A 24,261-nucleotide genomic window follows, 5' to 3' on the forward strand; every position below is an offset into this window, starting at 1 on the left:
TTTTGTTTCGTTTTAGTTTTTTGTCAAATTGTCAGAAATATTACTATGTAACAATTATTTCTGATATATAATTATGTTTTCACCATATTCCCAAGTCGTACAAAGTACAAATTAGAGTTATATGGTGATTAATCAAGTATAATTCAGTATATATTCTTTACATTATAATTTGGTAATTTACTGATCAAGTTTGATCATATGAAGTCTAGGACACTCAACGTGTTGAATAATAATGTTAATATAAGATCTGACAATCGACCCAGTTTTCCAAATGACTCTATTTTATGTATCCAATCATCACGATTGAGTCGGATGATATAAAAAACAACAAAATTAATTTTCTACTCCTGTCATTACAAATAATTAAATATATATAGTGTGAAAATGCTTCATATATGAACACTACATATATTTAAAAAATTGCAAGATTTTGTATTAGATTGATTATGACTTAGTATACTATAAGACAAGATTGTGAGGAAAATAACCATAACACAATGATCATTACTCACATTACTCAATTCTAATAAAATTCTACAGTGGTCATATAACAGGACCTTATTAGTCTCATATTGATTGCAGATTAGGGGTTTGGATAGTTTATTGATAAGTTCTTCTTCAATATATTTAATTTGGGGTTAAGATCGATATTTTTAGAGTCACGTCTTATCGTGATTTAAAAGAGATAGATTGAGACATAAATTCGGACCATCAAGAATTTACATAGTTATTCTCACAATTCATCATATTATAATGATCAAGACTTATTTTAGATACATGATATGAGAATATTTATTAAACTTCTTCCCCCATATTATAATGATCAAGACCTATATGTATTCATACTCCAACGATATAAAAATTTCAAACTAGCACTCAACCAGTCAAAAGTCAAACCACGAGAAATATGTGAGCAAATTTTAATTAAAATTTATTTGTATGGAATACCATTTCCAAGATTACCCATGGGATCCACATACACCTTTTTATCTTTATGCATGCTTCCATAATTGTCGATCAAAATGCATAGAGCTTGATGCACATTTTCATAATTCTATTATTTCCAGGAAAAATGCAACATATTTGAATTATGGTCTCTTTCAAGACCCCTAATCTAATGGGGATAAAATTTACAAACAACTACTTTTTTGGCTCCCGTATTTTAATTGAATAATAGTCATAGTTATAAAATTTTAATTTCTATAAGTGAAACTCCAGTGTAGACTGTAGAGTCATGGAGTTTCACTTGTGGAAGTAAAAACTCTAGTACGACTACTATTTTTTATAAATAAGACATAATGTGATCAGTTGACGCTATTTCTATAATCTAATAGTGGATGCAAAATCTTCAAATTTCTTATTTTGTTCAATTTGCTTTTGTTTGGATACAATCATACGAACCTCTTAGCTAGGCTCTAGCTAAGTAAATTTTTTTTTGGTCAACGTAGGTACGGAGATTCAGCAACCAATTTGACTGCTTTTTTAACACCTGAGAGTTGTTGCATCATGCATGATTTCAGTAGTAATGTGGTTGAATAATTACGTAAGTATATTTTAAGTTTTGTACACTAGTAGCGTAAAATTAGAATAATATAGTTATCTGCTATAATCGATTTAATTAAATTGATGATATAATTTTTTTAACAAAGCCATGTTATATAGCTTAAATCTGATTATTATTAAATACTCACACATAAAAGCTTGCATTCACTATTCACTGGGTACTTTCATCCTTAACTAAAAGTCTCAAGTTTGAGCTTGATCTCTGTGAACGAAACTGTCTTTGATAAGGAACGATTTACCCCTAAAGGCCTAAACTGGAACTTCACAGCCCAAATCTGATTAATTGGTTGGGTCCCAAAATGATTACTGACACTTGATGGAAAACTAAAAAAAATAAGTAAGCTCATGACACTAATTATCCTAATATAAAAGATAACTCAATACACAAAATATTCAGTGTTCATGCAAGATCAAAGGAAGCATCACACCTTGCGTATATAAAATTTTAAATTTTAAATTCGACTATGCGAGCAGGTGAAAGCAGATAGGTCTCATTAATCGTAGGAGTGAAGTTGAATTAGGAAGAGAGGGAACTAGTTTGAAGGCAGTTGACCAGGATCATTGTCCTAAGTTTCATTCAAATAATACTTTCCCCATGCACACGGCACAGACAGAAGGTACAACTTTTTCCTCAATCTTCTCCTCCTCCTACTAATATAATTTAATTCTTATATTAATTATAATGTCAAAAAGTGTTACCAATAATCACTTAGAGGAGTGTTATCGAATTTTAGAAAGAAAAAAAAAACATAAATATAAAATTCAAATTTTTAACCTCACATAGAGAGGTGCACCCAGTCATCATCGCATTATATAATACTCCAAGGGTGGGGTTACACATTTATATTTCAATTTAAAAAAAAAGTATAACGCTACTATATATGATCTCGGAAGGAGAGCATGAGTTCACGTAAACCCAGTGACCCCTTGGATACGTCCCCGCATATACTCTCTATATATTTACGTATAAATTGTAAGTAAAGATATGTAGAAGACACCACTATATAGTACTAGTATATATATACGTACTTATTAATAGTGTGAGCATATCACAGGTGGTAGTTGAGTGCTTCCAAATTCCAAAGCATGTGCTCTTTACCCACACTGACGTGCTAAGGCTAGTTTCCAGAAGGGCAATGTCTTGCTCACTATCTTTTGCATTATTATTTGGATGACAATTTACTTCAGGATCCGCTTTGTACTGTTATATTGATGAATGTTGTTGTTATAGGCAAAAAAATATACTATTATATATAGACAGATAAAATATAATATTAAAAAATGGTTTTAAGGAAAATTTATTTCTTAGGTATAACAAAATGTACTTATAGTGATCGGTGACGGTTATATAAAGAGATATGATGACTGTACTATACATATGTATAATTTTGAATATCCATAATTGAATTCCAAAATTCGTCAATGTATCCGGCAATGGATTTTTTAATTTTTAATTTTAAAGAATAACGTACAATATATAGTTCCTAGTGGATTTCACACATGCATACACCAATGATTTTCCTATTTTTATCATTTTTAAGGAATTTATTTTTTTTAAGAAAATATTTTAACCAATCAAATATGAGAATTAATTTCCTCCCTGACAAGCACACTCATCGTAAGGTCAAATCTCTCCGTCAAAAAATTCTCTATCCTTATCTTAATCGCTAGCATCTCGATCGGTGTGAAGTTCGAGTTTGACTATAAAAATGTATTCAACAAAAGATACACAATTAGCACAATTCTAACACATCACAAATAAGGGGTACCTCTTACCTCTACATATCATATAGCTAAGCTCCCTCTCTCGTTTTCCCCTTTTAACTTATAGGTGGTTGGTATCATAGATTCAAAGTGTTAGGATCGAAATCACACGACCGTCATGTAGTTCAAAACTAACAATTACAAACTTTAAACGATGACAAATCAGACAAGAAAGATATTTTAATAGGATTTTGATCAATTAGCCTATATATGAGAAAACTAATATAAAAACTATCGTGAAAATAATCTTTCACACATAGGCGGATCTACATTACATTATATTATTAACTTGAGATAGTCATAAAATTTATGAACTTCAGATCTTAAATTTGTCTCTAATTAAAATTTAGAATGACCCCAAGTTAGGAAGGAGGAGGTTCAGTGCGGATCAAGTATTGTACTTGGACGATGTTTTATTAATACTTACATGAGTTGGTTTGTTTGGTGGAGACTAAGCCCATCGAGTGATCGAAAAGACAAATAAACAGGGGACGTTCGACATATAGGGAGACCAACAGTAGGCAGTGTATGGAAAAGCGTTAATAACTCCAGAAGTTGTAGTAACTTTTAAGCACCATGCATTACAAGATTATGGATAAATTATCTGACCAACACGATTTCACAATTAGTGTCTTTGACCGGTTGCAGCATAAAGTTTAAAAGTCATATGCTACTCTTAGGGTGTGTTTGGTAAGAGGAAAATATTTTTAACTTTTATTTTTATTTTTTATGTTTGTTGATTTCAAAATATCTTGTTAAGGAGGTCATATTTTTAAAAAAATAAGGAGATAGACTTTTCGAATGTAAATAGAGAAAACAAGTTCTGTAACTTACATTTTAGGCTCATTATGTTATCTTTACACCTTGACCATCTCACATCCTACCTCTCGCCAATTCTGAACCCCCACTACATATTCAATTTCATAGTCATAGTATTTTGCTAGATCACATATAAACATATTTAAAACTAACTTTTTTTTTCTTATCTATCAAACAATAGAAATGAGTTATAATAGTCTTATATGTTCTTGGATAATCATATCATCCTGAGCTAATTTTAAAATTAAGTTAAATTTAAAAATAATGTCTTCATGCCCCTTATTGAAGCTACTCAAAATTATTCAAATTAATGAGCCATGTACTCTTTTTGTCCAACAATAGTTATTTACTATACTATTCTGAGATGTCCAATAATACTTGTTTATTTTATGAAATTAATGAATAATTTTACACTTAATTCATAGTTTACCCTTATCATTAATTATAGTTATTTCTATATTACATTTTTCAAGATATTGTATTTATTATATTTGAAGGATAATATAGTAAAATTACCCTTCTATTTATAGTTTTTTAAGAATTGTGCAAAGTCAATAGTAGACAAGTATTGTTGGACAGAGAGAAATATATTTCGAATACCAAATAATTATACCAACAAAAATAAAAATCAAACCATTTACTGTGGATTTCTTGGGTAAAACTAAAGAAACATTTTTTTTTTTTACGGGAATTGCATTTTACTAAAAAAAAAAAAATGACACCAGGTGGAGAGATTTTGGCTTTTAAATAGGTGGGTCCCCAGTACAGATCTGTGCTTTACACCATCAAGACAAGTAGGACCTTTTTGTGTCGGTTCTTAGAAGCCCCAAAAGGATGAGAAAAAAAAGGTAAAAAAATACTTAGAAGAAAAAGTCGCTTACTCTTAAGCTATTAAAAAAACCTACTACTTAACAAGGTCCAGAGAATTTGACTTCATTATCTATCTTAATCTATAGAGTTGGTACTAATTTTTTATTTTTTATTTTAAAAAAAGCTCAAACTAAGAGTCAAATTGAGCTGTCATTATTCTGCACCTCCACATAAGCCTAAGGCCAAAAGGCAGTTGAGCCATCTGTGTCATCCTCTTAAGCAATCCATTCAGAATTTGGTCTTTTTCTCTGTATTCACTTAAACTTTTCCACTAAAACAAATCACCGATAAAATTGGTACAATGGTACAGCACCAGTGACATACCATTCCAGCAATAACTAGGATTTTTCCTAAACAAATTTCTGTGTAATAGTGACAAAAAAGGAACACTTTAAAGCCAAGAAAAATGAAAAGTTAGCACAAAATGGACCCCCCCTTTGACCCAAACAGTTCAGTCTGCACACGAGTTGAGTTTATTTTAGTCATAAAAATCCCAAGAACCAGACAAAGATTTTGATTCCCGCGCTTGGTTTAGTTTAAGAGTTAAACAGTTTGATAAACTCATTGTCTCCTTTCTGTTTTTGTCTAATACATGAATCTTAATTACATTATTATAATACTAAAATACAAAAAAAATGAAGGATTAGTATGATGAAGCATGCTAAAACTGTATATAATGGTTAGTCATTATCCACAGTAAACCTACCTTTCTTTCATTATTTAGTGGGATTAATCCCGCGGCTCGACGGTGGGGGTGGTGCTCTATGTGTTGAAAAAGAAAAAGAGTTTACGGTAGAGCAAAAGAATAGTTAAATTTTCTATTTTGTCAGATAAGATAATTTAGAAGAATAGAGGTGGAAACGGATTGTCTACACTTTAAAAGAATAGAGGCATATAAATGTATAGATTTTTCCAGCAAATGAAGGTCACGAACATGAAGAAGTTGTACTAGTTTAGAAACAAGTGATCAAGGAAATGAAGTTTTTACTTCTGGCTAATATAAGCAATGTAGCTTATGGACGATTTTAATATTTCTATTTGGTATTTTCCAACAACATATCCAATGTAGTCTCACAAAGTATTTGAAATGATAGAGTGTACGCAGATCTTATCCCTACCTCAGAGGTTAAAAAACTATTTCCAATAGACCATGGGATGTTTGGTATTTTCCAATGTTACAAAAAGGACAAGATAAGATAATTTAGTAGAGAACCTGATACAGTTGTTGCCTCAATATCTAGGACACTCCAATTAGAATCACTGCTAATGTAATTTAAGATTCAAACTTTGACATGGTATAACCAACTACAGCTGAAGAATAAGATCTAAGATGAGATCTAAATTGAATCTTAATTCATTACATTTTGTTTGAAAGACAGTATTTAACTTAGATATTGGGAAGATTTTTGATGTAGCTGATGCAACCATTAGATTTTGTAGTTGTTGTAATCCATCTTGATGATTGATTTCATATTTCCAAATGGAAGCAAGAGATGACTTTAAATCCAATTTTTCACCCTATTAAATTTGTGAATTAAGGGAATATTTATTTTTTTCCTAATAAAGCTCCTAAAGATATGCAAGTAATCCCTCAGTTTTGTGTGTTTTAAGACCTTTAAAAGATTATCTACACAGAGAGAGAAATAATTAGAGGAAGGATCGTGTAAGCTTCATCGTTATGTTAGGCTTTTTCTTTAACAATTTTTTAAATATGGCCGTTGACAAAAGAATGAGGGTATTCTCAACGCAAAATAATTCTGGCTATACTATTATTATCTCCAACTACTAGTACAGCTTTTTTTGAGCAACCAACTTGAAAAAACAATAAAAAATATTATTCTAATTAGTTGTAATTCTAGCCTGCCTATTTAAGAACTACGCCTCGTGGATATGGAGTACATGACAGCAGTTTCTTCTCATTCTACAAGTCTTTTTCTCTCAACATCTCCTACCATTACTCTTCCACTTCTTCCTTTTGATAATAAAAATTAAAACAATACATTTCTTTTTCCTTGAACAATTTCTCAGTCTCTTATCAAGCTATTGTATACCTGCCTGCAACATACATTTCCACTTATATAGGGGCACCTAATACATATTACTACTAAGATGATATCAGTTGGTATGAGCATTGGGGCTTTTCTGATTTTGATCATTATACATTGGGTTTACAACTGGAGGAATCCCAGATGCAATGGAAAACTCCCACCAGGTTCAATGGGCTGGCCGTTACTCGGCGAGACCATTCAGTTCTTTACCCCAAATACAACATCAGATATTGCTCCCTTTGTGAAGGAGAGGATGAAAAGGTGGTTACTGCAATCCACTCTTTTGGATTTTATATACTTTAGTAGTAATACTACAAATTGACATTTACTGGACTTCATTTTACCATCCTAGTAAATTAGTTTTTGGCAATTTATTTCAGGTATGGGCCGATTTTCCGCACTAGCGTGGTGGGCCGTCCTGTTATAGTATCTACAGACCCAGACCTTAATTACTTCATCTTTCAGCAAGAAGGACAGTCGTTTCAGAGCTGGTATCCAGATACATTCACTGAGATATTCGGAAGGCAAAATGTTGGTTCCTTGCATGGTTTCATGTACAAGTACTTGAAGAACATGGTACTAAACCTTTTTGGTTCTGAAAGTCTGAAAAAGATGCTGCCTGAGGTTGAAGAGGTAGCGAAAAATAAATTGAAGAGGTGGTCAGGTCAGACAAGTGTAGAGATGAAGGAAGCAACTGCCAATGTAAGTTAGTCAAAATTTCCCCTTCAGTAATAAAGGGGAGCCTGGTGCACAAAACTCCCACTGTGCGCGAGATACGGGAAAGGACCAGACCACATTGGGTCGTATGTATGCAGCCTAACCTTGCTTTCTGCAAGAGGCTATTTCCGCAGCTTGAATCTATGACCTCCTGTCATATGGCTGGAACTTTATTAGTTGCACCAAGGCTCCCCTTCAAAATTCCCTTGTAGTATTATATTATAAAGTTCTCAATTTTAATCAGAATATCTCCTGGTGTTTCTGCAGATGATATTTGATCTAACTGCCAAAAAGCTAATCAGCTATGATTCTGAGACCTCACCAGAAAATCTGCGGGAAAGTTTTGTAGCTTTTATACAGGGGTTAATTTCCTTTCCTATAGACATTCCCGGAACAGCCTTTCACAAGTGCTTACAGGTACTAACACTTCATATTTAGACTTAGCCATCTGGTACAAGAATGCAGTTCTACGAAATTCAGTTAGAATGGTGTGCCCATATACTTGTTAAAGTGATGAACTGACTCTAGAGGTGATCATCAGGGAAGAAAGAAGGCAATGAAGATGCTAAAGACAATGCTGGAGGAAAGAAGAGCAAAGCCTAGGAAGGAAGGAACTGATTTCTTTGATTATGTCCTAGAAGAACTTCAAAAGAATGACACAATCCTCACAGAGGCAATAGCTCTGGATTTGATGTTTGTACTGCTCTTTGCCAGCTTCGAGACCACCTCTCTGGCTATAACTTTAGCCACTAAATTTCTTCACGATCATCCTTTGGCTTTAAAAGAATTAACAGTAAGTGTGACTAATCTTCTCCCAACTTATCAACCTCATTACATGCCAGAATTAACGGGTACATAATGCCTTTCAGGAGGAACATGAGACAATAATTAGAAGCAGGGAAAATCCAGCTTCTGGACTTACATGGAAAGAATATAAATCAATGAAATTTACATTTCAGGTATTTCAATTAAAACTGATTTTCCATTTTCAAAATTCTTAGTAACCAGCACTAAGAACATTCTTCATTAATACTGGATGTGTAGGTTATTAATGAAACAGTCAGACTGGCAAATATTGTTCCTGCTATTTTCCGGAAAACACTAAGAGATATCAACTTCAAAGGTATATGATTAAAAATCTTTACCACCATCTTCTTGTGAACAAGGCTTCAGATTTACTCATAGAAACATACCTTAATATAATACTTATCTGATGCAGGGTATACCATTCCAGCTGGTTGGGCGGTTATGGTTTGTCCTCCAGCTGTACACTTAAACCCTGCCAAATATCAAGATCCCCTTGACTTTAATCCGTGGAGATGGGAGGTGAGCCTTTCATAATTTATTTATTGTTACTTTTTTTGCACGACACTAAAGGTTAGAGAAAATGAAAGTGGTTCTGTGTTATCATAGAGTGATTTCTCAACTCTACTATGAAATATTCATGGAATACAGGGAGTAGAAATAAATGGAGCAACTCGAAATTTCATGGCTTTTGGTGGTGGTATGAGATTTTGCGTTGGCACAGATTTCACTAAGGTGCAGATGGCTGTCTTTCTCCATTCCCTCGTGACCAAATACAGGTAAGAACATAACTCACATTAATATCCTTGAGAAAGAAAGAGAGGGAGCTAATCAGTTATAACTGCTAATAACTGTCAGGTGGCAAACGATTGGAGGAGGAAACACAGTGCGGACTCCTGGTTTACAGTTTCCCAACGGTTACCACGTTAGGATCTCGGAAAAAGATGAGAAGATACTATAGCCAACACACGATAGATGGGATAGTCAGAAAAAGTGGCTAAAGGCAATACCAGGAATTCAAACTTACCAGGATATTCTCAAAGCAGCAGAAGATATTGCCGCTGAAAGAATGCTGGGACAAAGAAAGAAAAAACTCAGCAAATCATTAGTCTGGGGAAATTTTGCTAAAATTTACTGATATGACGCCTATACATATATATTTTTTCTTTTATTTTCTTATTTTATGATTTAAATACAAAGTGTAGTTGTTATTGAAGAAGGAAAAAACAAAAAAAGTGTGTAAATTCAATACATGGTACAGTTTTGAATGAAGATGTCCTACTAGAATCAGAGAGTTCACTTTTTCCAGCTCCCCCATATTTCAGAACCCTGCTCTGCCCCCGCAAAATATTCCTGGAACATTTAGTTTGTAAGTTAAGAGAGGTCAAAAGCATATTATAAAGAAGAAAAAACAAATTTAACATCTTCTGTACATGAGATAGCTGCAAGGCTGTGACAATCACTGTCAACCAGCTTTAGTCATTCTTTCCACTTGCTTTGCCTCTTATGATGTGTGTCATTTAAGATGGGATGTTTGTGCCTTAGATATTCCTCTTGATTTTCATCACCTCTCTTCTTGTTTATGATAGGTCCTCCCAAGGTTTCTCTCTCATTTGTTCGTCTGTGATGTCTTATGTGGTCGTCCTCCCCCTTCCTTGAACGAAGTGGCTTTGTGATACCTGAGCTCTTGGTTTTTCCATGTTTATGCTTATCCTTGTGCACATGATGAAGGTAGTAATAATAATCAGCTTCACCCAAAAGATTCTCACGCGGGTCATTGTGAAACCTTGTGTGCCTTCTATGATGCTTATGATGCCTTGGCTCGTTCTTATGACTTCTCTTATGATGATTTCTTAATGGGTCAGCATCATAATTGTGCTTCCTACGACTCATATGTTTATCTTCAGTAATTGAAAAATGATCCTCCCACCAGTCATACAGAGGATCAAAAAGACCTTTCTGGTGAAGAAGCCAGAGTAGTACAATCACTGCAAGTCATAATAGTAACATGCCATCAAATATTTGTCTTCTTTCAACTTCTAAAAGATCTCTATACAAACGTTATCTAAGCAAGAAACCTGTTGGAATAATTGCCAAGAACAGACAAAACATCACCACCCAACTGATGCAGATGTTCTGTATATGGCAGCTGAAGTCGAAGAATCCATAGCACTTCATTCTGTCCACAGAAAGATTCAGAGTTGCATAATCCAATTGAAAACAAATTAGACATAACTACTTTCTCTCAAGAAATAGACAGGACTTGGTCTTACTTTCAACAAAATCTAACATCTACAGCAGACATCAGCAGACTAAAATAAATACTAACAAATTAATGTAAAAATTCATGCAAGTATATCTCCTCCTTCACTCAACAGCATTCTGCTACATAAGACAAATAATATCCTTAGGATGATAGAAAATATCTTGATGATATATTTCAAGCATTTGAAGTGATGGAAACAGCCAATTTCCTAATCAGAATAGAACCAATTTGCAAGAGAGAATTCAAAGTCTAGAAAAAGAGATGCATCAATTTCTCAAATAAAACTTCAATTGGTACATCTATGCTTGACACATTTCCTCAGGAATAAATCAAAAATTATATCACGTTTGATCCAGAAAGCAGAGGCAATATCTGAAGCACATGCCATATCATAATGTAGAAAGAACTGATAACTGAACCTAAGTAGCTATTTCAGTTCAGTTTGAAAAAATAATAATATTGTCAGTCTCCTATATTCAAATTTATACACTATCACCAATCTTTATAGTTAATATATGTAAAAGAATAACATTCTTTAGTCAACAAATATTTGTTGACAAAAGCTAATCAGAAAATTATTTGTCAAAAGAAAACTATTTCGACAATTAACATGAAAATTGAATTTATTTGATAGGAATGCTTAAATAACAACAACGTATCCAGTGTAATACCACAAGTGGGGTCTAGGAGAGGGTGGTGTGTAACTGGATCTTACCCCTACCTTGTGAGGTAGAGAGGTTGTTTCTAAAAGATCCTCGGCTCAAGTAAAACATATAAGAGCAGGTTTGGAAAGGAAATACAATAGTGAAGAAGCCATTATGAAAAGGAAAAAAAAAAGAAATCAACATAGGAATACTTAAACATTATTCAAAAACCTTAAGTGATGTAATAAATCTTTGAATTCCCCATAATCATGGTTAAGCAGAGACCAATGTAAGACAGCCAGAAACTTAACATTGAGGGTATATCAATTCAAAGATATCTCAAACTCCTGCCTAGAGCACTCAAGTGTACATAACCTTACTGAAACTCAATTAGGAGAATGTAACTAGAGTGAAACTCAACTGAAAACACTGCAATTGACATAGAAGTCTTCCAAGAGTCTATCTATATATATATATATTACTATATCTATATATATGCTTCATTGGTGATCGTTTGAGTACCTGCAGCTTTTCCCAGTTAAAAAATCTGTCAAATTCTCCCACATCTTTTTCCATAGATCCTCAATGCTCCCAAAGAAACCATTGATGTTTGTCTTAGGAGGTTTAAACGGAATCTGCAATAAGAAGACGACATGTGATCAGTGATACAAATAAGAGTGAGTGCAAGATATTACATATTTTATCTGACAGCCCTACCAACGATGTTTTTGAAGAATGGTTGAGAAACTTAGATCCTAGAGAGATCAGTCTTAGGATAATCTAATGGCAAAATGGATGGGTAGGAGGAGAAAAGGAAAGCATATTTTCAAAAGCTAGTTTCACTATAGACTAATTGGAATCCAACTAAGCTATTCTTACTGGGAAATAAGACTGAAACTTCACCGGATCCTGGAAGGTAATACTGATGGGGTAGTAGCAGTTTTTGAAAGTGCAGTTATTTACTTCAATCAGGCAAGAAGAGTAAAAAAAAAAAAGATCTATTCCATTTTCTCTACCCTTTTTGCAAACTTAAGTCCGCTTAGTTTCAACATATGACAAGCAGAAACCAAAACTGTTTCCAGGTTGACAACTATACGGATTACCGAACAATGCAAAGATCATTACAACTGGAGAGAAGTATAACAGGATGCTAAACAAATGCTTCAAGCTCAACATAAATTTGAAATCTTATAGTCCCGTAGAAAAGAAGCACATATTGCCACTCTCTTTTCTATTAGCATCTGGCCTCTCCACAAACTAGTCATCCAAGGTGCTAAGATTTTAACACCATTGCTGGCTCAACTCCAAACTTGTGCATATAACAACTTTGAAAACATAGTACCTTCTCTCGTCAAGACTTCACTCAGACTGGCCCCCATCTAAATCTGTAAACTACACAGGAGCCAGGAAGAGAGTAACTTTCGTGGTCTCTCCGCTCCACTTTGTTGAAAACATAATTAAATAAATAAAAGTGTGCTCTACTAATAGCTTAAGATTTTTGATGAGATGGTCACACATTTCAACATGGTATGAGAGCAGGTTGAGGTCTTGGATTCAAGTCTCACCACCACCCATTATTAAAAAAAAAACTTCCACCTGCTTGGCCCATAAAAAAACACAAGCCGCATGTGAGGGGTTTTGTTGGAAGACAAAATTAAATAAATAAAAGTATACGCTCTCAACCAACTTGAACTTTTAGATGAGATGGTCACATTTCAACACACTCTCCGCATCATGTAGCCCAGTATGTCATTGTTATTTTTCCTTTTTTTATATTGTTAGAAAACAATATGCACACACGGTGTCTACCAAGATTTCCAGCATAAACTACAGCTGACCTGTGACCCATTGTCAAGAACAGTAGCTTTGGTTGTAAATTGACACTCTGCCCGATCAACTTCTTTAAAATCTGAATCCTTCAGTATGGCTGCAACAAAAAGTAAACATAGAAAATTTGGCATCTTCGGGATCATCAACTACATTTCATTTCATGTCTTCCTCATTAATATATTACCTGAACAGACATACTTTGCAGCTTGATCACTTGCTGGGTACAACTTGAATGCCCGAGTCATGACTTCATTTGGCTTCATTATATAAAACTGTTCCTGCAGCACCATAAGGTTTACTAGAGTTATTTCTTCTTCTGAAAGTATCATGACTTTGTGTCATATATCAGAAGTAGAGTAATGATGACCTCCATTTGGCTGACGCCGGCTGAGCAATCGAACTGCATGATAAGAAGGTCAATTATAAGAGTTTCACATATTATTTGAACGGATGAATGAAGCATATTTATGCCTCTACAAAAACTGCAAATTGACCGACTAAAATTAGAGTTAAGTCAACAGCCTTGTGATACTTTTATCAAGTTTCTGTATTCAGACATCTATGTTATTTACTAGAATTACGTAACAAAAATTTTGAACTTTCAGAATGAGAAAATGGGAAATGATGCATCAAGGACCTCTCAGATATTTAACAATTCTTCACTGGTGAAATTTGTTTAGATTAAACCTGGTCGTAGTACAACGGAAATTACCAAAAATTGATATATCAAAGCAAAGATAAACCAAGATAATGCCATAATCATGTAGCATGACTTATTCTGGGACTCTTTTATGTTTTTTCTTCCTTTTTACTTTTGTGGGTTGCAGAGGTGGGGGTGGTCTATCGAGCAGATCAGAGAGAGGAGTGCCCATCCAGAGCCAAAGCATGCTGTAGGCCTCAAAGTTGAACTGAGAGGAGGACTCGTCCAGGGCCAAAGCATCCTGCAGGCCTCAAAGTACTTTAGACGTACAGGTTATCCACCATAAGGGATGACAAAGACCTTTCAAGATTCAATCCTTACTAACTGAGCCAACTCATTTTTGGTTGGCGGCTTAATTCTGGGATGTGAATATGGAAGTTTATCCTTTTAGAAAGCATAGCAGAACACTAAACTGATTAGCTGATAACATACATATTTTAACTGTCTAAGCATAATGTAATTGTTTACCGTGAGGCTATAGGACGCTTCCACTTCACCTATATTTTTTGTTGTAACTGTTGCTGTTCCGAATTGAGTTAGAGCTTCAAAAGTTGGGATTGTAATGCTGAGAATTTTCCCAGGGCTCCTGCATAAAAGGACCAAATCAATCTTTCAAAATGTTCAATCAATACTCATAGTCTGTCCAAATTAATCTATACAGATGAAGTTTTTGTTTTGATGTTTTAACGTTTCAGTGTTTTGATATTTTAATTCCATTCACATATTATCTTCATACTTATAAAATTGTTCTTAATCTTAGAAGGGACAACTTTTCTCTTTATTTTCCTATTAGTTGATAATGTTTGCTGGTCATTAAAAGTTTGATGTACTATGCTTCATAAATTATAATATAATTTGGTAAGTAGTTGGCATTTCTTAATAAAGAAAACATTGTTTTATTTAAGCAACATAAATATAGGAGCAAAGGTAGAGAAGACAAAAAGTCATATACAGAAAAATACAAAAAAAAATGAATAATCTCCGTAATATGATTTTAAAAGTTCTAGAGTTTCCAAATAATAATAAATGCAGGGACAATAATATTGAAATTAAAAAACAACGTAACTTACTCAAAAGAGAAACTTATCCTTCTCCTAAAAATCAAGTTGGAACTCTAAAGCATCAAATATGTTCTCAAATGGCTGATTATCAAATCCTTCCTATATTTATTTGACAGGAAAAGCATCAAAAGTTCATTTTTAAGATTAATATTTCTGGACTATATGATATTTAAACCAGTTTAAAAGTTGATGACGAAGCACTAAGGATTTGGTCTTGTATCAACTTAGGACGGTAAAGGGCATTCATATGTTGGCCTTTGTTATTTCAAGCTCAATCTGGAGGTGATATAAATCAGCCATCAAACTTGCTCACATTCTTCAGATAAAGGGGAACATGGACGAAAAACTATGCCAAGAAGAATCACAAGGACAATGCACTAATACCAAATAAGGTGACTGACCTTTGATACACATATTCTATATCATCTGCATTCAGTTCTATCAACAGATTTGTGTTCAGGACTTCTGTAATTCCAATAGAGAATGCATGACTTCCTGCATTCTGCAGATACTTGTAAATTACAAGCACAAGCAAAAGACATCTGTGCAGACACAAAATATAAACCAGAAACGTAACTGGATGCTGGTTGATTCTTTCAAACCTTCCTTGCACGCAATATAGCGGCACCTGATTTCGACTGATTCTATTCTGGTCAGCCTGCAAGATAAATTACTCAAGGTCAAGTCCGAAACATTATAAAATTCTAAGGTCCATTTGAACTTCAGCGCAACCAAACCACAGGTTCCCCCATGTTATATATATCTACATTTTTAGTAAGAAATATTGAAGAAACAGCCACATAAACACTTGACACGCTTTACCTTTAGTTGCTGATTCGCAATTGGTATTTTTAATTAAGAAAGATAATTTATACAAGCCAATGGAATTGTAGAAATGTATGAACAAAATGTCTTCAAACACTAGCAACAAAAAAAAAACAGAAGACATGGGCAGTACAAGTCCCCCAAGATATATGAACAGATGACATGCCATTACAGAAATCTGAAAACAAGATGTCTCTTGATACAGTTTAGACAGATTTATGAGAAACAGAAAAGACCATCATTCTAGACCAAATGTTGTAGTGGTAAGAAAATATGGAACAGAAATTACTTAAAAAGGAAACAAAGATGGACCAAGTGTTGTGAATTACGAGACATGTAAGATTTTATAACAGAAAAAGAGCATAGTTTAAGTATTAGGTGTTTAATATATACTGACATCCCAAAAATTCCATAGTTGGTTGTGCAGGCAACTCCAAAATGGTGCAGAGCAAAAATCTGGCTGTGCGTTGAAAGCATCGTAACCTACACCAATTTTGTTACATTCAATACCGTCTAATGTAAACCTCACTCTCTCGAGTAGCATCCACATGGAAAAATTGCTCCCCAGATTTTGTGGTTGACCTGGGCCACCCTTCAGCAAAAGGGATACAAAACCTCTTAGTATAACAAATGACAAGACTACCCAAGAATGACAAACAAAAGTTCCATCCGAAATAAAAAACTAATTCCAGCGAGTATATGGAAATGCTTGCATAATCAAAGAAAGACACATGGACAAAAATTTCACATAAGCAATTGCGTCTATGATAAAACAATAAGCAATATTCTTTTCTGTTCTTTTTAATTTTAATATGCAGTTTGCATTATTCCTTTGTCCTCAAGAATTAAATTTGCACAATGCATCAATTTAAAGAGTGGTTTCCAGCATAGCATATCATCAGTGATTACTATCAGGTAATATAGCTACCAGAATAAAGGGAGAATTAAGAATGAAACTCTACAGTCTATGCCGATAACTCTAGAATTAATTTGTTCACCATCGCTAGTTACTTCTTTGCTGTAAAACAATTCAAAAAGGTGCATATCAATTTTGTATCTACATGAGATCTATATAAAATCTCAAAGCTGTTGAAGAGTTCCAGTGTGAAATGAGTGACAAGAGCTACCTGTCTAGGTATGACAAGGTAGAGGTCATCAAAAGACGGAATATCAGTGTATCCAACATAATCTCCAATCAGATTCACCCGCAGAAAATTATCACTGGATGTAGCAGTTCTATTGTCCGGACCAACAATCACTTCCTGCCACCAAATATTAGCAATGAAACTATGACACTTATACCCATCATGCAAAAGTGAATGGAATATCATCATTCCACAAAAAATTAAGGCACTGTTGATTTTAATCTAGGTTCTGCTATAGTCATCCTTGTAATCATAATCAGTCATCATGAACATCACCAAAAGTAGTTGGCTTGACAGCATATTCTCATTCATATTATACTAGTTTTGTATTCATAATTTTGTAAGAAGCTGGAATAAAACAACTTTCCATCCCAAAAACTAAATAGTGTCACACAAATGAGATGTGGGGGGTTATGAATTAGTAGATATTAACATAGAGAAGAAATGGTGAAAGGTGAACTTAAGAAAAACTCCATGTCTCTAGCTAATTTTTTGGAGCTAAAACCTAGAAAGATAGATGAATAACTAAGCAGTTGTACATGAAGATGTGTAAAGGGGATAAAACGCAGTGCTGAAGACTAGAAAAGGAACACTGATTTGTGACGATGGTCTTTATCCAATTCATGCTGCTGGTTTCCTTGTCTAAAATAGCTATTATGCATAAATAAACAAATTAGGCCTCACTACCAAACAATGTTGGGGAGTTTACTAATCAAATTCTAAAGACGCAATCCAGCATACAAGACACCACCACATATTAGACAAAATAGACAAAATAAAAAGGAAATGAGTGCTGTATGCTGAGAAATTGTATCTGAATCAGGCACCAAGTATGCACCAAGGAACACAAATACAATAAATACCGGAAAAGATTTCAAGAGAAAATACCGAATTCTGAGATTGTTTCTTAACGTCAATTCGAATGCTAAATCCAACTGAGCGCTGCCCAATGCCAAATACATGGAACCTAAATGTAGAGAGAACTGTTGCAGCATTAACTAATTATTATCCATCAATATATGCTTGCATAAAGCTAGTAGCAATAAAATTGAATTGATGGTAGAGAAGAAAAAGGTATGGGAAGTGAAATATTAGAAAAGCCATGTCAAAACAGCATTTTGTGGAAACAATTTTTATCCATAGAACAACATGACCTTCAAAAGTAATGTATCTCAAATCTTAAAACAGGAATTTCAATACAGATTACATTGACACAAACAACAGAAAATTATAAAGGCCTTACCAGTCATCTGGAAACCGTAGACAGTGAGCCGTGTTTTTCTTCCCTTTCGTCATCTTGTCAACTAAATCAAGAAACTATATGAGTTAGAAAGCAATTTCTTGCAAACTTTGTAAACTGCAACGAAGAAAAATATTCTCTGAGAACTGAAGGGTAAACTTACAAAAGTTTCCACATGATGAAGGAACCCTTCGCTGATCCCCACACGGACAACAGGTAGGCTGAGAAGAAAAAATAGAAGAAGGATTATATCCAGTACTTGGAGAAATCAGGAAAGGAAATTCTTCAATGTGAGAAAATACTAAGAAGAGAAGACAACCTGCATGTTATTAGTAAATAATGGTTTTTCATTAACAAAACAAATCTTCATTTGCCTCTTCAATAAGACTCACTAAATATAGTTTTAAATGGAAGGCTATAACTTACCTTTAAAATTTCAATTTGAAAGACAGCTCCTAGGTATCATGATTGGCAACAAATTTCCTTAGAGATATAGTTATAGCAGTCATTAAGAAATTGTATATATCTCGCCCAGCCTAGATATCACATAAGCTTGTCATCGATATGACAAGTTGATGAACTTGTCATCACCAAACAGTAACAATTATTATACATCCTACTAGGATGAAAAACAATTACTAATCTCAAATGTTACCTGAGTATTCTCAATAATGTGTCCATTCTCATCCCTCAGCCTATGGAAACAGATCAAAAAGTTACTCAGCTGACACAAAAAATACTTTCAAAAAAGTTTAAGATATTACAAATATATATATATATAAACATCTAAGCTTGAAGTTAGCAGAAAAGTTGCTGGAAAGATGGTTTAAAGATGAAAGGTTGATTAAAAACATAAGATCTGAACCATGATAAAGACAGGACAACGGAAATATTTAGTCTAAACATAGTATCCTATATTGTAAATATGCAGTTACGAATAATCCAGCCAAAGTAATAGGAATTAGACCTAACACGATTCCAAATAGAAAAACTTCAATCATTTTTTTTTTGTTTGAAAGTAGAAAAAAAAAATAGGTAATATCGGTACCTAAATATTAATCCGAATTGACATGAATCTCAATGACAATGAACAAGAATTGACAATTGGTAACGTAAGTAAATATAGAATACACGTAATCCCACAGTAATCATTTCTAGATTATTTTCCTGTATGGTTGGTGGAAATTCAAAAAAAAAAAAAAAAGTATGGAGATACATAGATGGCAGTATTCTCTTTTTCTATCTGTATGAGTCTTTCTGAAACCTAATAACATAAATATATATTGTTACAGACATGACAGTGGTAAGTCTGATCATATTAAATGAAAAGCTATGTATCTGGAAAACCATAGGGCATCCTTTGCAGCTTCAATAATCTCCTTTTGCATTCAAATTTTCCCATCAAATGAAGGTGTACATTTGGGAGGAGACAGGTCCTCTAAGTCTGGAAACACATCCTCGATACTTCAAGCTACTTAACTTATCATCCTATCTGTCTTCTGGATCTTGATTATTGATTATGTTACTGATATAATGGAAAGTATATAAGAATGAAAAGTCCTGCATTCTAAATTATGTGCTGTATTTATTTTTTTTGCATTATCAATACATAGAACATAAAAGTAATAAGATCTATGTCAAACATCAATTCACAATCATTAAATGATGTTAATGTTAATCATCCATCTGGTTTAGGGAACTGTTTTTATTTTTTTATTTTTAAATCAGGTGTACCAAATCCATTTTCTTTATACAAATATATCCAAAAGGGAAGCTAAAAGGCACAGTTGGATTGATGACAAGTTTGCAGTTTATGCTACATAACACATGAATATGGGCTGCTAAGAAAAATGTTTTGAGGCAGTCATGGAGTAAGTCCTCACTCTCTCTTGAACAAGGAAAGGGCATCCTAGCATTAGCTGCAATTGAACAAGCTTAACCTTGCCAAAAAAAGGTTATGGGCAGCTAAAAATAACGTTAGGCAGTCATGGACTAAGTCCTCGCTTTCTCTTGAACAAGGGAAGGACAACATAGCATTAGCTTCAACTTAACAAGCTTAACTTGACATATAGGTGGTTGGCCGAAGTTTCTGATCGTATTATTTATGGAGTGACAAACTAGATCAAAATTAATGTATGTTTAACGCAGTGAAGTTCCAAGGAGCAGTATCTACCTAGATACCCTAGTTATTATTTTTTTCTTTTGGTTATCTCTTTCATATTACCTCAAGATTCTTTAGGAAGCCAGAAAATGAAACCAAATTAGACCAAGTGAAAGCTGATATTTATGGAACTCAATAGCAGAACTACCCAAATACTAGTGACTAACAAAATTCAGCTATCATAACAGCAGAAACAAAGATTGTTTATGAAAAGGCAAAATTCCCTAAAGTAAGTCCAATTTGGAGAAGGACACTATTAAATGAATCACCTCTCACAGATCTGCACAACATCTGCCCCTGCATCTGGCTGACACTTGCGTGTATTGACATAGAATTCTTGCGGTTTATAAGCAATATCCTACACAAGAAAAGTCAATTGAACTGAGAGAAAACAATACCATGGACTTAATTCAAGTAATGACAGACATGTTATCTTTTCTTTTGCTTTGCTTATAGACCTGTCTGCTATCTAGTAGCCTAAACAAGTTGGTGTACGAGACAAGAGTATAATCTTTAAGACAAAGTGTTATATAACAGTGACTCCAATGTCCATCTACAAGCATCGTTCCGTCATTCTATGAAAATCAGACGAGCTGATTATTTTCCATAAGAGAAATGGAAGTGTATGTGATAATACACACAGCAGTAGAGAAGCTTTCTCAGGAACAAGTGTCACCAGAAAACATGCGACATGCATTTGGAGGAATTACATGGATCACATAGATGGAAAGATTGCTTGGAAATAGACATTGATAAACAAAATCTACACAATGGATTTTAATATACATACTACAATCAGGTTTGCTTAAAGATGTAATCTAAGGGCCTCCAGCTTCAAGCATATAACTTAGTATAAGCTAAATAAATTATTCCAAAAACTCCCGCAAGTTCTCAGAAGAACTAAATATTTCTAAGATGCAATTCAGCAGCATTACTGAATGAAACAAATTTCCACTCACTTCTCCAAATAGAAAAACATAAATATTTCATCGGTTCCAATTTATATGAAAATATTTCATTTTGAAATGTTGCAAACTATTTGCCAAAAAATCACTAACAACATAAAAACGTGATTGTTTTACAGCTTTCACAAATTCAATTCATTTAAATACTCAAATCTAAACTTTGATGCAACGTTTTCTCAATCAAGCTTAAATTTACACCAATGACTTCAATATTTTGTTCCATAATCACCAAAAGTATACTAAGATCAAACTAATATATTCCGATGGCGAATCAAACAGAGATTTTTTTAAGACGTACTCGTATATATGTCAATTCATACAAAGCATATGCTGCTGATTTGTTAATCGTAATCACCGGTGGAACTCGAAGTGTTCGCATGTTACTGCTTGAGTTCTCTTCCACTTCAACTATCTCTGCCACCAACGAAGCCTCATTTCCACTCTACCGCCACCGGAAAAAAAAAGGAACTCAACATCAAACTCACATTAACATGCAATTCGTTCATTACAACAATCGATTGATAAATCAGAAGTTTCTAGAAGAAGATAGAGAGATCGATTACCGATTCGCTCGGAACGGCCAAGTCGATGATAATCTTGTTGGTGCAGTTCAGGCTATTCGATTCGGAAACTTTCTCGCATTTTTGAAGCCTCGATTTAGAGAGGATTTGTATCGCGGAAGAGTATTGAAGAAGAAGGAACAGAGTGAAGAAGAGTAGGAGAACGAGCGGTTTCATTGTGGAATTTTGAAAATTTTTAGTGTGTGAATTGGTAATTTCAGTACACTATATAGGGTAGTGGGCACGGTTTTGGCGCGCTAATAACTGCACCTAAACGGTTGTGTTTTGCAGTCAAGTCCTCTAAGATTCCAGTAATTCTAAAGGTGCCGTGAAAAGTTTTTTTTGGATGATTCTAAATTAGTCTTCCTTCGAATTAGCTATTTTAATAGGAAACTAACATAAGTTATTCAAGTTTAGGTGTTAATTACTTAGATACGCTCTAATTTACAATATTACGTATTATATCAGATTTTGATAAGTTCAAATACGTCCAGATACATGTATCTCATGATACATGAAGTCAAAATTAAGTGTGATGTGTTATATGCACATATCTAAGTGGATTCGCATATATCTTGGATACATAACAAATCTTGCTCGCCTCCCTCGCTACTCTCCCATCTCGCTCGCTACTCTCCGATGTATCTGGTATCCTAGATACATGTGAATCATACTAGATACATGTATCTAGTGTATCTAGTGTGATTCGTATGTATCCATACATAACAAATATCCATCACCTCCCTCCCCATCTCGCTCTCCTCTCTCCCTAGTTTAGTGTATCTGGTGGCAAAATTACATGTATCTAAATGTATCTTCCTCAATATATGGTAGGAAACTCTTAACTAGTAGTAAGATACGTGATCATTGTGGTATTCGCCAATATCTTGGTCATCTGACCAAGGAGCATCATGTTGGCTTTGAAGCAGATGCATGGTACTGGCATTTTGTAGATGTGGTTCGGTTATTCCTATTTGTCTCTATCTATTGGTGGGGAGGAATATGAAGGAAGGAATCAGTGAATTGGGGAATGAAAGCTCGAAGACAAATTTTGAAAGTAATAATAATAAGAAGAAGAATAATATATGATAGTGAAATATGTCTAATTATGTCATTTATCCTTTTTAATAATTGTGACAAGCAAACGAAACGAGTATATGACAAGAAAAGCACTAGCTAGATAAACTCTTCAACATCAAAAAAATAAAAAATAAAATCTTACCATTTAGTTGGACTATTTCGGTACCTATAGGCTATAATTATACGTAAAAATTACATTAATCTCATTGTGTTAAGAGCTAATTATATCATATTCCTATTCTTTTTCAAATTACAAAGATCCCTTAAATTTACAGGATCTCGGATACATAGCTCACGGATTTTTTGTAATTTTTTTAAATGATATAAATTTTTAAAAATTATGATAACATAAGATGTATATTTATGTAATTTTTCCTAATTATATATCTTTTAAATCCTCCGGCCTCCCGAGGGCCATTTAGGAACTTCTCCCTTCCCCAACCTAGGCCAAGAATAAAACTAGAACTCAAAATATTTATAGACAAATTATGTAGAGATTAATAATACTTATTTAATACGTAATATATCAGCGTCATAAACCATAATTTAAGTGAGGGATCATATATAAATTTTAGTTGGTATCACTTAAATTATCTCAATATGTTTTTTTTTTAAAAAAAAAATACCAATTCTATAAAGGGAAACTTACATAATAAATATACTATTATAAAAAAAAAAATATTTACCATTTATAGCAATAATATTTTTTTCTACTTGATCACCTTTAATACATTTATAATACAGTTTTAATGCATATTTCAAAGAACAATTTATTATTCACATATAATACAAGTTTTATTAATTGATATTATATTTATCACACATTTTAATACATTTATAATACAATGTGTCAATTTCTTACCAAACAAGCATAATATATTTTAAAAAATAGTTATAATACATATATATTGCTTACATAATTCACTTTTAATACATATTGCAGATTTAACATAGTATTACTAGAAATAGTAATAAAAAAAAAATATCACTAAAATTAATAATTATTTATTAAAAGGTACCCATCCAAGTAATTTTTCCTTCTATAAATGTGGAGAGATTTTTTTTTTAATATAGTACACGAGAATCAATATTAAATTATTACTTGTCAAAGAATTAAAAAAAAATGAAATGGAACGGAGGAAGCATAAGGAGGACGGAGCTGTGAATTGCAGGAGGAATGGGCTTGGACAAAGCGGGGG

General features: G+C 33.5%; 2 protein-coding genes across 2 annotated transcripts; one reads left to right on the forward strand and one right to left on the reverse strand.

Moving 5' to 3' along the window:
- The first annotated feature begins 6,727 nt into the window (after nucleotides 1-6,727).
- On the forward strand, nucleotides 6,728-9,627 carry LOC125843246 (cytochrome P450 87A3). The gene is made up of 9 exons (XM_049522457.1): nucleotides 6,728-7,325; nucleotides 7,445-7,766; nucleotides 8,049-8,198; nucleotides 8,323-8,574; nucleotides 8,651-8,740; nucleotides 8,826-8,904; nucleotides 9,001-9,107; nucleotides 9,237-9,364; nucleotides 9,444-9,627. Exons 1-9 carry the CDS (start codon nucleotides 7,126-7,128, stop codon nucleotides 9,544-9,546), a joined length of 1,431 nt encoding a protein of 476 aa, XP_049378414.1. The 5' UTR covers nucleotides 6,728-7,125; the 3' UTR covers nucleotides 9,547-9,627.
- Nucleotides 9,628-9,946: 319 nt separating this feature from the next.
- On the reverse strand, nucleotides 9,947-22,159 carry LOC125843247 (protein HAPLESS 2). Its single transcript, XM_049522458.1, has 18 exons — nucleotides 21,986-22,159; nucleotides 21,721-21,864; nucleotides 20,727-20,815; nucleotides 18,952-18,991; nucleotides 18,460-18,517; nucleotides 18,300-18,360; nucleotides 17,945-18,023; nucleotides 17,039-17,173; nucleotides 16,309-16,503; nucleotides 15,664-15,744; nucleotides 15,488-15,588; nucleotides 14,494-14,611; nucleotides 13,693-13,725; nucleotides 13,510-13,603; nucleotides 13,334-13,422; nucleotides 12,018-12,130; nucleotides 10,664-10,764; nucleotides 9,947-10,573 (listed from the first exon to the last, which is right to left on the reverse strand). Exons 1-18 carry the CDS (start codon nucleotides 22,157-22,159, stop codon nucleotides 10,065-10,067), a joined length of 2,214 nt encoding a protein of 737 aa, XP_049378415.1. The 3' UTR covers nucleotides 9,947-10,064.
- Nucleotides 22,160-24,261: the final 2,102 nt, after the last annotated feature.

This window comes from Solanum stenotomum, chromosome 10 (genome assembly GCF_019186545.1).
Source record: "Solanum stenotomum isolate F172 chromosome 10, ASM1918654v1, whole genome shotgun sequence".
NCBI lineage: Eukaryota > Viridiplantae > Streptophyta > Magnoliopsida > Solanales > Solanaceae > Solanum > Solanum stenotomum.

Excerpts from the sequence above, each read along its gene's own strand:
- LOC125843247 (XM_049522458.1), bottom strand. The coding sequence starts at position 22,159 with ATGAAACCGCTCGTTCTCCTACTCTTCTTCACTCTGTTCCTTCTTCTT. Across the intron at positions 13,726-14,493 it reads AAGCGTCCTATAGCCTCACG|TTCGATTGCTCAGCCGGCGT; the intron begins GTAAACAATTAC and ends CTTATCATGCAG. Across the intron at positions 10,765-12,017 it reads TTAACTGGGAAAAGCTGCAG|AATGAAGTGCTATGGATTCT; the intron begins GTACTCAAACGA and ends TTCTGTGGACAG.
- LOC125843246 (XM_049522457.1), top strand. The coding sequence starts at position 7,126 with ATGATATCAGTTGGTATGAGCATTGGGGCTTTTCTGATTTTGATCATT. Across the intron at positions 8,575-8,650 it reads TGGCTTTAAAAGAATTAACA|GAGGAACATGAGACAATAAT; the intron begins GTAAGTGTGACT and ends AATGCCTTTCAG. Across the intron at positions 8,905-9,000 it reads AAGAGATATCAACTTCAAAG|GGTATACCATTCCAGCTGGT; the intron begins GTATATGATTAA and ends TATCTGATGCAG.